Source organism: Poecilia reticulata, linkage group LG18 (genome assembly GCF_000633615.1).
Source record: "Poecilia reticulata strain Guanapo linkage group LG18, Guppy_female_1.0+MT, whole genome shotgun sequence".
Lineage (NCBI taxonomy): Eukaryota > Metazoa > Chordata > Actinopteri > Cyprinodontiformes > Poeciliidae > Poecilia > Poecilia reticulata.
The window spans coordinates 16,179,140-16,194,982 of record NC_024348.1 but is presented as its reverse complement, the minus strand read 5'-3'; the positions used below and the strand labels follow the sequence as shown (position 1 = coordinate 16,194,982).

The window sequence follows — 15,843 nt, the reverse complement described above, 5'->3', positions numbered from 1 at the left end:
ATAAAGCAATTATGAGTAGTGTGATTAGTCATAGGTGGCACATACAAGTTTTGAATTTAACTTTTAAGTCATATTTACAGCTCTAAAATGCAGCGAGTTTTTAATTAATAAGATTGCAGTCAACTATCAATTTAATAAAATGCCATTAAATTAACTGTCATTAAATACTAATTTTAAAAAAAACAGCAGAGCTGAATCTTCATCCTCACACATCCTGCAGTTGAAAGTATTGGTTCGGTATTGTCCACTTACATTTCTGTGGATTTAAGGATCAACTAAGCATGAGCATAACAAAAAAAACAAAAACAACAAAAGCCTGAACTATCAAAACCGTATCAGTTAATGTTTCTCCTCCCCTATTCTTTGCATTCAGAGTCTGGGATTTTAAGACCAAATGTGACTTCATCTGTCATGGCGACAGCAGGCTAGACAGAACCTGTTTTTGCACTCAGACAAAAGGGAGGAGCAGGGGCAGATAAAGAATCAGTTGTTCAAGTCGAGGCACCAAAACGAAAAGCATAAAAATTCCTTCTAGTTGAGTGAAAGTCCAGAAAGTTGGCCTCAAACATCTACAGAATTTTATGAACTGGTTAAAGAGGAGTTTAGATGTGGACAGTTGTTTTTTTTTAAGCATGATTTCATTTATTAAATGACGGTCTTTTACAATCCGACTCAAAATGCAAAATGTAACAGTCCATGTTTAATTAAATCATAAATTAACTGGGCTTAACCAAATTCTTTGGAGAGCCGGTTTAGATTTTACAATCCTTACCAAGAGGAACTTACTCCAAGGTTACTAGAAACAAGACCTTAAGCAGAACTGATCTAAAAAAAAACAAACAAAAAAAACCAGCACTTTATTAAGAGCGACAAATGGCAAATACTTTACTAATCTGCAAGCAGACTACATTTTTCAAACCACTAGCTACAAAGGTGCATTAAAATGTTATTTATTTTTATCCCCCTATGTCATTTCCAAATCCAACAGATTTTCTTTCAGTAGTAATCCTTTTAAATTAACAACCAGTTAGCTGGCTTTAACTAGTTAGCTTTAACAAATTGTTAATCGTTTAACCAGTAGTTTGCTGAATGGAATCTTACAAAGGATTGTGTTATCACAAGCAAACACATCTGCATCATATTCAATTATTGTTTTTTGGTTCAATTTTGGGGGGGGATATATATATATATATATATATAATATATTTCTGGAATATTAAACATAATTCCAGTTTTTACTTGAGAAATATCACAAATAAAAGTATTTAAAAAATGAAGGCAAGTTATATCGACAGTACAGCTGAAAGGAGATATTTGCTTTAAAACAATGTCTGACACAATTATTTTATTAATTCAATTTATTTATTTGCTAAATGGAAAAATTACTTTCTAAAAACTTTCTTCAAACTCAGAAATGTACATATTTTTCTTCAATATCCTGCCATTGTCTCAAATGCACTGAAATTTACATTTACTTTCCCCTTTGCCTCAGAATTCTCTTCTCTTGAAGAGCTTGGCATACGGGCAACTGTGGTCGGAGTTCATCCTACAATCGGTAGGTTGCCAGTTTGGTCCCTGCTCTACTAAAGGGCCCCGTGGCCCCAATGAAGCCTGACATTTGTCAGACTGCCCCAGGGCATCTGTGGCTACAATCCAGTAGCCTACAAACATCAGCATGTGAATGACTGAATGTAGTGTGAAGAGCTTTGAGAACTTGGTAAAGCGCTATACAAGTGCAGACCATATAACTTTGAACAGACAGATTTTTTTGTGGCTATTCTGGATGGTGTCATTTTTCATCAGTCTTGTATTACAAATTTCATGAGAAACTTATTTTTTCAATTGAAGTTCATAATTTGTTACGAATCTTTGCACCGGAAGCTTATTTGTGAAGGACCATTTAGTTCCACTCCTGCTTTTACTCTGAAATGCCGACCGGATATAGTTTGGAATCTGACTGTGATTGATCACAGTGGAACACCGAGACAGGACGAAGAAGAGATAAGGACCGAACTTTGTGTGGATGACTCATTTCAAACAATTATATCGACTTGTCTTTGTTTTAAAAGCAGTTTTTAGCGTTTTGTTTTTTCCTCAAAACTATTCCGGAGGTAAAGAAGTTGTCCAAGTCTGCTGTCGGAGTATTTTCTTGTTTAAAGTAAACGCTGACTTAGTATTTTGATTAGAAAACTAATCAAACCGCTTGGAAGTTGATGAGTTTTTTTTTTGTTTTTTTTTTTTTTAAACCACAAATACATTTCCTGAGTGGATAACCTGGAATGCGTGTTCAGCTGCTTCCCCTGGAAAAGACAGCACTCTGACCTGGACACAGGCTGTATGGGTAACAAAGAGGGGTTCTAACCTGCGAGAATGTTCCTTTTACCAGGTCGTCTGGCTTTTTACAGTCCAAATAAAATGACCGCCACACCAGGATGGAATGGGAATTATAAATGAGTCTGCCCCCCCTCCCTTCAAACAAAGAAGCACACCTCTGTCGGATTGGAGCAGCGTCGAGCGAAGAGGAAAAACCTTGCGGGAAATGGAGCAGGAAGGCTCGTTGGAGCCCAACAACACACAGGCTGAGGTTTCTGTATTGTTAGCCCCGTCCGAGCTGCTCCTTCGCCCTGTTTAGTACTAGAGCATTCCTCCTCGTTACCAAATGCAGCAGCCGGGTTTCCACTAGTCGTGTGTGGGGTTAAAGAAAAGGAAAAGGGGGAAAAAAAAGAAAAGAAATGAGGCTGGACTGGCTGCAGTTGGTGGTGGTTTTGCTGCTGAGTGGCCTCCGTGGCTCCGCGGTGCCGTTCGCCTGCAAAACCTCCGACGAAGGGCCGAAGAGCGGAGGGAAAAGCCCGGCATCCGACAGGAAGGTGGTCTGCAGCAACATGGAGCTCCATCAGGTGTTGCCTGCGGACTCCTTCCCCAACAGAACAGTCATACTGTGAGTTTCAATCACTGTAAAACACTCACACACTTCTGTTGTAGTCGTTGTTGAGCTCTAAAACATATGTTCGATATACTTTTTACAATTAAAATGGTAAAATTGTCGCTTTGTCGGCCTCTGTCACTTAACACTTTCAAATATAACCAGTACATCCAGCCTTCTCCATGTACAAACTAATTAGTAAATAAGGTCCACCTGTGTGTAATTTAATCTCGGTATGAATGCAGCTGCTCTGTCATGGTCGTAGGGTTTATTAGAGAACCTTTAGTGAATAAAAAGCATCAAGAAAACGAGGGACCACTGTAGATAGTAAAGTGCTAAAGTCGTAAAATAACATTATTCTGGGAAGAGTCCCAGAACAACTATTAGCTCTGCATGTCACAAGTTTGTCTATTATGAAGAATGCCAACGGTGCCAAGGGAATGTTAATTAATGAGGAAAAATGTATTAAACTTTTAAAAGCCTAAAAAATATTTTTGAAGTTAATAGATTAACCTTCCAATGTGACAACACCACCAAACATTCAAGCGGGGCTTGATAAGTTTAGATTGGTACACATCAGTCTTGGAATGGCCAAGTCAAAGTCCAGATCAAAAATTCAATTGAGAATGTCATCCAATCCAATTTGACTGAACTCCTGCTCTCTTACACAAGTTGTTGGCAAACGTTTCAGCCTCTAGATATGAACCAACTACTGTAATTGCAGTAGTTGGTTCTTCAAAGTATTGATGCACAGCAGCTTTCTTGGTACAAAATCCTGAAAACAATGTATTGTTTTACGTCCGCTACACAAATATGCACTGCTTTGTGTCTGTCTCATCAAATCTCAATAAATTTATTGAAAACACAAGATATGGAGAAGTTCAGATAGTGCAAAAACCTTTCATCAAGGTACTGTCTGTCCACTCATGCTACTGAATTCATGTGACACCCCATCTATGAGGCATTTACAAGAGCTTACAAGTCATGAATTAAGCCTTGTGGGGTTTTTACATCAGGATGTGACTCAGTCTATGGTAGGATTATTTTCAGATTTAGCTCTTGACAGCACACACCTGAGTAAGCAGCATGCTTATACTCATTTAGAGCAGTACTAAGTCTTGTTTTTACTTTCATTTTTCCTGATGTTTTATTGGCTGTGGGCTTAAAATACACACTGCACACACAAATACCATATATAAACTGAACTTTTTTTTTTTTGGTTTTGTGTTGTATTTCATTGATTGCAAATAAGTTGATATAACCAGTCAGGATTTCTTGGATTACTTTTTTCTAATTGCCTTTAAGTCAATTTTGTTGTTGTTTTTAACCAGAGTACACACATTTGTAGATTTTTAATCCTGCACAGAAGCAGTGAATTAATGTTTTTTGCAGGAACACTGACACTTGCCAATTAGACTGGTGCCTGAAGCTACTTTTCCCTTCCTCCGGAACCGGACATAAGCTGGAATAGGCTCCCTCTGGTGTGAACCTGGGTGGAGCTGGACACCTTGCAGACTTTATACTTTTTCAGTGCGACTACCTTCCTCTGTCACTGCCATGGGGGTTTCCTTTGGTGTTTAACAGTGTTAAATATTCATTAACAAGTCACCTCAAAGTGCTGCTTGTTTTTGCATTGACTACATTTTGTAAACTTTTATTTCTGAGAAGCAATCTGACTTTATTGTAGGACACTGTTTTGTGTATTGGGAGTTTATATTTGCTGTTGGTGCTTCATTCCACAAGAAACGGTTTTCTTTAATTGAAAATTTCAACTCGTGTTAAGCTCCTGAACTTCATTGCAACTCAGATATCTTGTTCTTTTTACTTGTGTTTACCTAAGTAGATTTAATCATCTAGTTACCATGGAAACAGGTTGAGGTCTAACTGGTTGTCCATGACTTAGTAAAAACTTTAAGACTGAAAAGACAACATAAATAATTTCATTAAGGAGCACAGGAATAAGCACCGTTATTTCATCAACTTTTGCTTTTAAAATACAACCAGCAGCTCAAATACAACTGACTTTGTCGTTTGCATAATAAAACATTTTACCTAAACTTCATATTAATGATGATACGTAGCCTCTAAAATCAGTGAACTTTCTGGACGTGTAGAGTTCAACCGTGCTTGACCGTGGCCTAGATACCGCTGCATGTTTGAACTTTGCATAAAAGTCAAGGCTGCCGTCGAAACCTTGAAAATAGTCTGTTGTTGCTTTTCTGCCTCACACTATATGAAAAGCTTTTTTTTTCATATTTTCTGTGGATATAATCTCACTATATAGTTTTTTTTATTTTCTAGACACTAGAAAATTATTGCTGAGTATTGGGTAGACATAATTTAAAATTGAGCCTTGGCTTCACCCTGTGCCTTTTTTTTCCGTAAAGCTCTTAAAAAAAACAACAAAAAAACATTTGGCATCGGTTTGTAAAATACCGTCTCATTTTGCTTTCTTTTCTTGTAACTTGGTAAATTAACCAAAATATAATCTAAAAAAAAAAACAACCCTAATATTCCTAACTTTTTTTTTCCTCCACAATATCCCCACCACTTTTTGTGAACTTTAGTATCTCAATCATTAAAAATATACATTTTTTTTACTTTTTAGCTGGCCATGAATATTTATACGTTATTCCTGAAGTATATTCCAGTTTCAAAAGTTGCAGATGTGATATTGATGTCAGTTATGGTACAATATCTTGTGGAGCTCTAGTTGATGTATTTTGACTTTTATTTTGCAAACCATTGACCATTGATGTTGGAAATTGAGAGTTTTTGTTGTTCAAAAGGACACTTAATTTTAATGATTGTTTCCACAGAACTGTGAAACAGTGATTTAATCGTTGACCAAGGAAAAAAGCTTTTGTTGATAAATGCGCAATTAAGTGTTAATTGTATACTCTTGCTAATTTTTGATTAGTCATTAAAAAAAGCATGAATAAATTTAAGTGGGAGATTATTTTCCCGATTACAAAATGAGGGTTATAGATGCAGTTTTATAGATTTGAGACCAATTTTACTACCCATGTGATGAATTGGGGCGACGCTTCCCGTTCTCTAGATATTCGGAATTGCTTTGGGATTAACTGTGCATAAATTGATAACAGGAAACCAGCAGTTCTTGTTTTTGTTTAGTTTTTTTCTGCAAAGCTGCTGTGCATTTGGCATCACCTTTTGAACGACAGGTTTTATCTTTGCCGTCAATGAGCCCAGTCACTGAGAAATCTGCTCTGACTCTCCGTGGAGAGGCCTGACTGTAAAGAAGGTAAAAATTTATGTCACAAAACCTTCTCAGTTGAGGCAACTGGGAAGCATGAATCCCGCCTCAGAGCTTACATTCTTGGTGTAAAGAGAGACCCGTTCATTAGCCGTGGGCACACATCTCGCAGACGATTTCCTGTTTTCACTTATCAGGCGTTCCACTTTTAACAAACAACGAGCAGACTTCTCTTTGAGTTGTGCCAGAAAACTTGTAAATCTATCCACGCGAGTTTGTACCTGTGCAGTCGCAAAGATGCTCAACGTAAAGGTCTGATGGAGTGGCTTTACCCTGACGTTTGATGTGTGAAGTTGTTGACTGCAGTCCTTTGCGTCGAGACAAAGCGAAGAGAAAAACCTGAGTAATGCAGTCCCTGAACTCGACCGCCTCAGTAATCCGAGAGGAAATGACACAAATGTGTTTACAGCTGGCCTGTCCACCCCTGCCAGAGGAGGCCCTCTGCTAAGTTACGAGTGCGCCAATTTGGCCTTTAGCTCTGAGAGTCAAAAAGTTTGAGTGGGCGGGTGTGTGCAGGAGTTCTTATTTCACCCTCCATAGCCTCTCACACAGGAACTGACAGAGCTTTCTTTACTCATCCAGCTTATATTGCTTTTCAGGACTGGTTTTGCGTATACAAGATCACTTCCCCTAAAGCAACCGGGTTGGATTTTTGTGAAAAAGTGCTCCTGGTCTTATCTCCTGCAGAGCTGCGCAGGATTTATGTGAGAAACGTCCCAGGGAAATGTGAGCTTGGCGCAACGGCTCATCGGGGTGCTAAACTAACTGGTTTCACTGGCCAAACTGGGGATAAAGAACCATTTCCTTTTGAGTTTCACGTAGTTCACCTATAAAACTGGCTGTACTCAGATCTGTGTAGAGTTGGACCGTTCTTCATGTCCGTCATCTCTTTGTTTTGCTTTATTGTTCCAAATGTCTTTGAAGTATTTGTGCAAGGGGAACACAGGTGCTTTCAGGCTCCTATTTGTTTTTTAGGAGCGTTTCTGCCATGCTGTTGGTGCACACTAATGGAATGTCCCCCTGTGTCGTTCTTAAGTGGTTTTGCAGTGTTTGCATTGGAAAGCCAAAAAGTCCTGAAGACGAGGCACTGACAGCTGCACATCCATTCAGTTTGCAGACCAGCTGAGCTTTTATTTTGCAGGGTCGTCATTCTCTCCATCCCGCTCCTTTGAAAGCAGATTCATCCTTTAGTTAGCTTACAATTGTATATTTTGCATCAGTTTTTTTTTTCCCCTCACGAAACCGAAATGTGAAGTTTTTTTTTTTCATTTATTTAAAAGAAGATGATAGAGGTTTGTAATTTAACAAATTTTTTTTATTTCTTTTTTTTTAACCAGGCCCCAACTGAGGTAAATGAATAGTCCTTTTAATATAGTGCCCTAGAATTCTAGTTCATTCTTTTTCGTCACAGTTTTAGTTGTGGTAAACTAGAGTTGGGAAGTTTTAATAAATATATTTGCTTTGTCCCACTTTGTAGCTTGTGCTCAGAAGCTGCTCTTTTAGTCACTTAATGTTGGTCTGGCTCAAATTTCAAATCCTAGGTTCTAGAGCATATCTAATCAGCTCTTTTTTTATGTTCTTGTAGTATATAAATGTTTCTTTTTTTACACAAATGCTAAATATGATAGGCAATTGCATTTGCTTCTCATTTATAGCTTGCTTTTGCAGATATATTCCCAATCAAATGTGTCTTTATTTGAATGTGCACTGCCATTTCCAGGTTTTTGGATCTGAACAGGTCAAAAGTCGCATAATCCAAACTGTTGGATTATGTGAATAGATGGATACTGACTTGACATTTAACATCGCATTAAAAGAGTAAATATATCGCAAGGGGTCAAGAACAATTTCTAAATATTTACATGTATGCCGTGCATTAACTCTAAACCTTAAGCTGAAATGCAGCTGGAAATATTTTGAAAATCTGATGAAGATGCAACAGACATTCATAGCTGTGGACATTTATACATCAAAAGAACGAAGAAAATGTTGCATGAATTTTCAATTTCTTTCCACTTATAGATGTCACCGAAACCATACATTATGTTATGTAAAAACCAATTGGGACCTTTTATCTTAGGCTTTAAGCTAAGATAAAATCCAGGCTATATTAATCTGTAGGGGAAATTGCACACTTACAGATAACATCTTTGATAAACATCATTAAGATTGACAAAAATCTGTAGAAGTAAACACAGGATGTGTGTGTCGACAGGATCATTTAGCAGATTTTTCTTGGCATAAGCCCAAGCGTGTTTTACTTACTATAAATGCCTGAAGACTCTCTTCTGTGCTGTTGGAGGGCTGACCTGCAAAAAACTTCCCTACCCTGTAAACAGAGTCTGGAGACGTCAGGCTGGCGTGCAGAGACAGGTCCGTAGAGAAGTAGATGAATAGAGTGCAGACTTCCTTTCCACAGATTCTGAGAGTCAAATGAGTGGTATTTTTTTTGCTTTGCGTTATTGATCAAAATCAGACAAGAGACTTGCCATAAAGACTTTTTTCCTTTTGCAGTCAAAGCAGATCCCAGCATTTTGTTGTCACAACCCTGTCATGAGGAACAGGGTTGGATAAGGTGGCGTGCAAAGACTTAAAGGGTGGAGGATGGAAAGAAGCCAACACAAGGCTGCATGACTTTTTGGAAATCTCCAGTTATTAAACGTAAAGATACTCCGGAATCACCAGACATTACATGTCCACTTGATCTTGGGTTAAAATAACATAATCTAGTCCGTAGACCATTTTTTCATTTCTTTCTTTGAAGATTAAAGCTTGTTTGATAATCTTAAACAGCTCCCATCAATTTATTTGCATTTGAGTTTTGTAGATGTCAAGAGAACTAATACATACTACTGTCAAATGTTCATGGATTTAACAGTCGAGTACTATGTTTGTTCCCACGGAGAAAAATAGAAAACCTTCATCAAGTCTCCTCTGTCCAACCCCGGTAATGAAACCCCTTCAACGCCCTGTAATGGCTCCAGGATTGCCTCAGGTTGCGAGTGCAGCTGACATGCATGTCACTAACCAGCATGTTCCCTCCCTGCAGGCCAGAAACAAACTCTGACCACAAATCCCTGCTGTGGATTTCTGGTCTATTGGTTTTTAACACCCTTCAGGGTGAAGTTTTAAGAGAGACTGAACCGAACACAAAGCTTGGTTTGTTGTACGTCAGCATTGCTGACTGCATGAAGTATTTTTGTAGAATCCAGTTAGTCATCCAAAAAAACGTAGATTTAAAAACAAATAAAATATTTCCTCCTAGTTGGAAATTTAATATTAAGAGGTATTTAGTCCTTACATGGGGTGTAACGAACAATACTCAAGAATGAAACGGTACAAGATTTGTTCAGTTTGTCACTGTCGCCATCTACTGAATAGTAGAGGAACCTTTTACAGCTGCATGAGGTGAAGTCATGTTGACTGCAACTAGCCAGAGCTCAAGAAATATTGTGACACTTTAGCAATTTGAACAGTTGATGTTCCACATGATCTACTGTGTTCAAATGAGCATGATAAAGGCAGCCATCCTTCCACCATTTGATAAAATGACACTCTGTCCCTTTTGAATCCACTTTCATACACACATTCACTGCTGATGTTTTGGTTTCTGTGTCCGGTTGGCTCCGAGGAGGCGTTTGTTTTCCTGCAGCTAATGAGTTGAACATTATGTGTGATTATTTTGATGAGAATGCTCGCAGCATAACAAACCAGGAACGCATGTCTGAGAATTGAATCCTGTTTTTCAAAGTCAGCTGTGTTTTAATTGCCTTTCTCACTTGGTAATTTCCATCTTTGTTTTCTCCGCAGAATTCTAAACAACAACAAGATTCAGGAACTGAGAAATGGAGTCTTCTCCGGATTGTCTACATTGGAAAAGTTGTAAGTACGGCTGCCGAGTAAAATGAATTCACTTGAATCATAATCCGCTTTTTGAATCTCTCTGCAAAGCAGAATATTTGTAGTAATGGACTCCAGCTAAAGATCACAGTTGGTCTACTTTCAGTGTGTTTCGATATGTGCTCAATGCAGCCACTTCTGCATCTTCGCTGGCATTTCATTAAGGAACTTTAAACCATGTAAATGGTGTGATGGAAAATAATTTGCTCTTTTAAACCCATAGATTTTGTAAAACTTGCCTGCAGGCACATACTGAAAATAGTAAAGGGAGTCTGCTACTAAAATAGCAGCATGGTGTCTTGTGTGTAATATTTACTTGGGAAATTAAACTAGATGTTGTTTACAAGAGTTTTATATTTGAGCTGTCAGACAGCGTAACGACTCCTGTGAGAACATGTCTACACACCATCCTAAAAATCAGAATTTTTATGTCTAATCTAATCTTTGCTTATTCATGAAGCAACCTTACTCAGTCTAATCAGTGGAGGCTGCTTACATGGGAGCCCCTTTTTGTAAACTTAGTTGGTTCTTAATCATGTTAGGCACTTGAACGTAGCCAAAAGTGTAACTTTTAAAAGTGTAGGAGAAGATGTAAACGTAAAGTGAAAAATAATGAAGAATGGTACAGCAAGTGACCTGTATGTGAGGTGATGTGAAGAAATTTAGTTTTGTTTAGAAATGTTAATGTGAAATCTGTCACTTCTGTCCTTGAAATGTATTTTAACATTTGTCTTGCATATTAAGATTAGACCAGAAAACCAAGACTTTTTTTTGTAGAAAGCATCTTTAAACCTTACCCAACAGATGACACATTTTTATTATCAAAGCCTTAAATTTCATCCAAAAGTGCCTCAACAGAAGTAACCCATCCCTCCACAAGAAAAGCTTTGTCTTGCAGAGTGGAGGGATTCACAAAGCCAAAGCTGGGATCCTGCCAATGGAATATGAAAGTCCCAAAAAATATGAAGTACCCAGCAGCTCTGAGGTTCAGTCAGTCAAGGCTGTTGGTCTATTCTGGAAGACTGGAGGTCGAAGTAGAAAGGGGCTAATTATAGGAAGTGTTGCCTGCCTGGTGACAAGCTTTTGACAAACGGCTGCTTGGATATTCCAGGGATTCCATTATTTGTCAATGGGAAGTGGGTGGCCTGAGGAGCGGTCAAAGTACAAAAGAGTAATTTCTATATTGGCCATTCAAGGTATCATGAACTTTATGCACAAATTTTACAGAACAACTTGAAATGGTTTTTGCAAACAAAAACAAGGCAGATGTTACCGTTCAGTGTCACACAGGCTTTCATCTCGCAGGTTTGGCTTTTGAGAGACCTGATGAAACGGGAAGTTAAATAAGAAGGGAGCTAAGGGGATTGGTCAAAATTCAGCCGAGTTGCAGTGATTGGTCAGGATATAAGGAAATGCAGAAAACATCAAGGTGATTGGTCAGATTTGCGGGAAAGTTGTGACGACAGGTGAAAATGGCGAGTTTGCACAAAATTTGTGAATGTTTGATTGAATTTGCATTCACAGTTGCGATCGCACCATTGAACTTCCTGGAGAGATTGGTTGAATCAGCCAAGAGTGCCACGGCTAACTCTGGGGGAGCTGCAGAGATCCACAGCTCAGGTTGACGGAGCTTCAACTATTTTGTGAAAAATATTGGGATCAAGTTTACAGGAGACTCTGAAAGACTGAAAATTGTTCTGATATTTTTTGAAAACCATGCAACATTTTCTTTCCACTTCAGAACTGCACTGCATTGCGGCTGGTATTCATAAAATTTGTTGGCGCAATGCTCCATTTGCTTTTTTCCCCAAGAGACTTATACAAGACCTAGACCAACGCAGGTTGTGGTTTCTGACATATCTGTCGGTTTTTCTCGTGGCTCCCTTTACTGATTGAGAAACGTCATCCGTGTCATCCGACACTGCTGCTGCGGCCTGGAATGTTACAATCCGTACTTCCTTCCTACACGGAGATTCAGAACGTGGCTCCGGGCCTGAGCATATGGGCCACCAGTGATTTATCACTTGGGAATGGCTTCATGCAGATAAAATAACCAGACCATTAATGGCCCCACTTTTACCCAAGGCTACAATAACACATGAGTGCATTGATATGGAATTTTAAGTGCACAATCCTCCTCGCTTTAAGCTCAGGCTGCCGAGGAAAACCAGCAAAAGCTGACTGCGGGTCTCCCTATTTCAGAGAGACTTTCACTATAAGCATTATAAATTACATAAGTCGTAGTTTTCCAAATTCTTGCTCATTATGTTCCTCCTCAATCACATATTTACAAGGCTGCCTTGATTATTTCCTGTGTAGCCAAACAGCTCTCCTGGGGGCCGAGTGGTTAGTTTTCAATGCTCAGACCTTGAAGATAACACAGAGGGTCTGCTCCGAATGTGTGAAATAAAAATCTTTGATCTTTCTTAAGGAAAGCCTTGTAGGTTCTCGTATGCGATGTTTGTGAATAGCCAGCTATTCTGCCCGTCTTTGTCTCATTGCAACCCCCCTCCCAGCCAACCTACTGCAGACAGAGAGCTGAGCCTGCTCGATGGTTTGCTTGCTTTTGTGATTATAATGAGGCCAAGCCGAGGGCAGAGGTGACAGCCATGAGATTCCCACACACACATTCACATTGAGCATGCTCCAAAACGGCACTCCCACCTAAAATCTAAAACTCCATCACTTTGTCTGAGAGTGCTGGGTCTCTTCACTTTAACCCTGTTTTTTGGTTTTTTTTTTTGTTTTTTCCTGTGTCCACAACGAAGTGCTCCCTCATTTAGACTGGCTAAATGCAGACTGAGACAGAGAGGGGTGGAGAATTGATTTCTGTCTTCTCCGCTCTCTGCGTTAAATTGAAAAGTAACTCTAGAGGCCCCTGTGTTCTGCTGGGGGCCAAAGATGTCACTGCTTGTTTTTATAAGCCACTCAGAATCCCCCTTGTTTCCCCTGGATTCTCTTTCTGAAAGCAGTGCTGTGGAGGACAGCTTATAAGATGGATGGATGAGAAGGATCCTGAAAGAAAAATGAATTTGTGTTGCTGTAAATAACATATTGATGGAGTTTTCCGTATATATTTTACTTTGACAGAAAAAGTGTTTAATCTGTGGGATTATTAAGGTACTTTTCAGCTTTATAAACACAACGGGTTTGGATAGTAAATCATAGAGTAGAGCTGCTAAATATCCCGAATGGTATTCTGCATTCAGACTGCACAATATATGACAAATTTATAGTCATCACATCAATTTCAAAAAGAATTGTGTGGAGCACTATCATTATTAGTTATAATATTCCAAGTGCTACAAGCTTGTACAGGCTAATGTTATATTTAGCTGTTGGACAGAGGCCCAAGGAAACCGTTCCCATTGGACACAAAGGATATTGCCCAAAAGGCCAAAGGTCATAGAGTGATGGATGCCCAGATGAGAGAGAAAATACCACATCTCATACTTTATCATTGTCACAATATCTTCTATATTATCACAATTGCAATATTTTCTAATATCTTGAAGCCCTAATCAGCAATGTTGGCATGCACTATGGTATAATCCTTTTATGACTTTTCACAAAACATAAAAGAAATGTGATCCAAATGTTGCTGCCAATTTTTGGCCCAACATGTTCATTTGTATATATAGGATGCGGAAAACAAGCTTTTTGTCTGTGTGTACTTAGGAGTCTTAATTAATAAATAAAATAACAATTTATAAATAATATAATTTGGCTATCTATTTATCACAACCCATAGCCAAATTTACGAACCTCATCACACATCAGATGTTTTCCTGATTTTATGCAGTGTTATCACACAAAACATTGGCTTTTGACCATAACAGTGGGATTGATATCTGATATCGAATCAACCCAAACTTTCATATTGGTGCATTGTCACAATAAATCAAAATTTTTTATTTAAAATTAAACATAGGTTGACATTATGTGACCCTCATGACACTAGAAATCGACTTTCCGTAGGTTAGAAAGTAGACTTATTGATCCATTTACAGTTTTCCTTTTTAATTGGAGGCTCTGTTGACTTGGATATAATATAACTCGGAGTCAGAGACTCTTGTCCTTGCTTTCTAATCGGAACGAAGTGAACAATTGTATAAAAGCGGCCTGATGTGGATCAACTGAATTTTGTGTATCAACACACATGCTGGAGCTTGTTACCGTGCCAGGACACTGATTTCAAGAAATGAGCTTCAGGTAATCTTTTTGTCAGTAAAACATTATTTTAATGAGAGAGGAACACAGTTAAAAACCTTTAGCAGTTGCTGAACTATTATGTTTGGAGCTAGTTCAAGAACACTTTTGAGCAGCTTTAATGCTTTGCCAGCTGTTTCAAAGTGAGAATGTCCAGAAAAGCCGCATTTTCTCTGTGCAAATAGGCTTAAAAGGTGCCAGGTCATGTGCAGTCTTCAGTCTTTGAAAATCAAACAGTGCAGATATTAGTGGTTCAACATGGGTTTTCTTTAACCCCATTTTCTTTTTCTTTTTTCATCTGGGTCCGTTTGCATTTTTTCGGTTTGTTGCATCTGGTTTAATTTTATGTGTATTTCTGCCACAATAGATTCCTTAAAATTGCAACAAATGCAAAGTCTTGACAGACTGAAACAAACTAAAACTGGTTCTGACTTGGCTATGAGAATCTTATCATAGCCAAGTCATATATATATATATATATATATTAGCAATTTCTTCATCCCCTCTTCTCATTTCTCACTCAGCACCTCTTTGCGGGAAGACTATCTCTGCTTGCTCACATCAAAAGTTTTCTGGAGCAATAGATGTTTTGTCTACGGCTCGTTTGTGGTCTGGAAGCCACCTGTAGTTGACAGCCCGTCGACATCAAACGGGCAGAGTTACCCAGCGGTGCATTGTGTGGGTTCAGGTGGCGAGTAGAGAGCCTCTTCTACCTCCGCTTTAATGAGTGACGAGGCAGTGCTGGCGCAGGTGAGCGCCTCGGGAATTCTGTGACCTCAGTCCTTTGAACCCTGGGAGAAGCAGGTGTGTGTGTGCGTGTGTGTGTGTGAGACGGAGAGAGAGCCAGAGTGCGCTTTTGAGGGTCGGGTCATGACAACAGTTGTGTACTGATGATAGGCGTTTGAGTTTGGAGGGAGGTCTGGTTGCTGTTGGGTTAAAAAGTGCAAAACGTTGTTTTTCTTTTGTTTTTTTCCTGCTCTCCTTTAATTATAGGCGTCTGTTTCGGCACCCTTTAACTAGGAATTTTCCGAGATTGGTCTGAACTCATTTCCCTTCACATTTTATGACCTGACCTCCTAACTGTCCTAATGTCTGTAAAAACCATGAAACTGTGGTTGACATGTTTTGAAAATGTCCAAGGAAAGCTCTGGAACTGGATTAGATCCTGGTATTGAGTTTTTGTCAAGAATTATTGATATTACTGCTCTGTAATAACTTTCTTTTTGGTTTTTGACTTCTATCAATCAATCAAAGGGAAAAAAAAGTACAACAAAAAAATGGTCATTACATCTATTTTCCCACATCCTGCTGTACAAAGATTTACTTATAGGGCCAGATAATGTTTATTTGATGTTTATTTTGCACAAACAAAATTGTTGAGTTTGAAAAGTGAAATGTACCAGGCGCGGAGTTATAGAAGGGGACTTGGGGGGTCTCTCAGAATATCGGAATCAGTATTTGAGCAGTTGTAAGAAGTTCATTTATGATGTTGTTGAAACAATTTACTTAAATGATTAACTATGTCATTGCTGTT

General features: G+C 38.7%; 1 protein-coding gene across 1 annotated transcript in view; it reads left to right on the top strand.

Moving 5' to 3' along the window:
- Positions 1-1,922: 1,922 nt before the first annotated feature.
- adgra3 (adhesion G protein-coupled receptor A3) overlaps positions 1,923-15,843 on the top strand; it is a 30,364-nt gene continuing 16,443 nt past the window's right edge. Inside the window, exons 1-2 of the mRNA XM_008435808.2 lie at positions 1,923-2,938; positions 10,011-10,082. Coding sequence (XP_008434030.1) covers positions 2,733-2,938; positions 10,011-10,082 — 278 coding nt within the window. The 5' untranslated portion in view covers positions 1,923-2,732. The remainder of the gene's footprint in view (positions 2,939-10,010; positions 10,083-15,843) is intronic.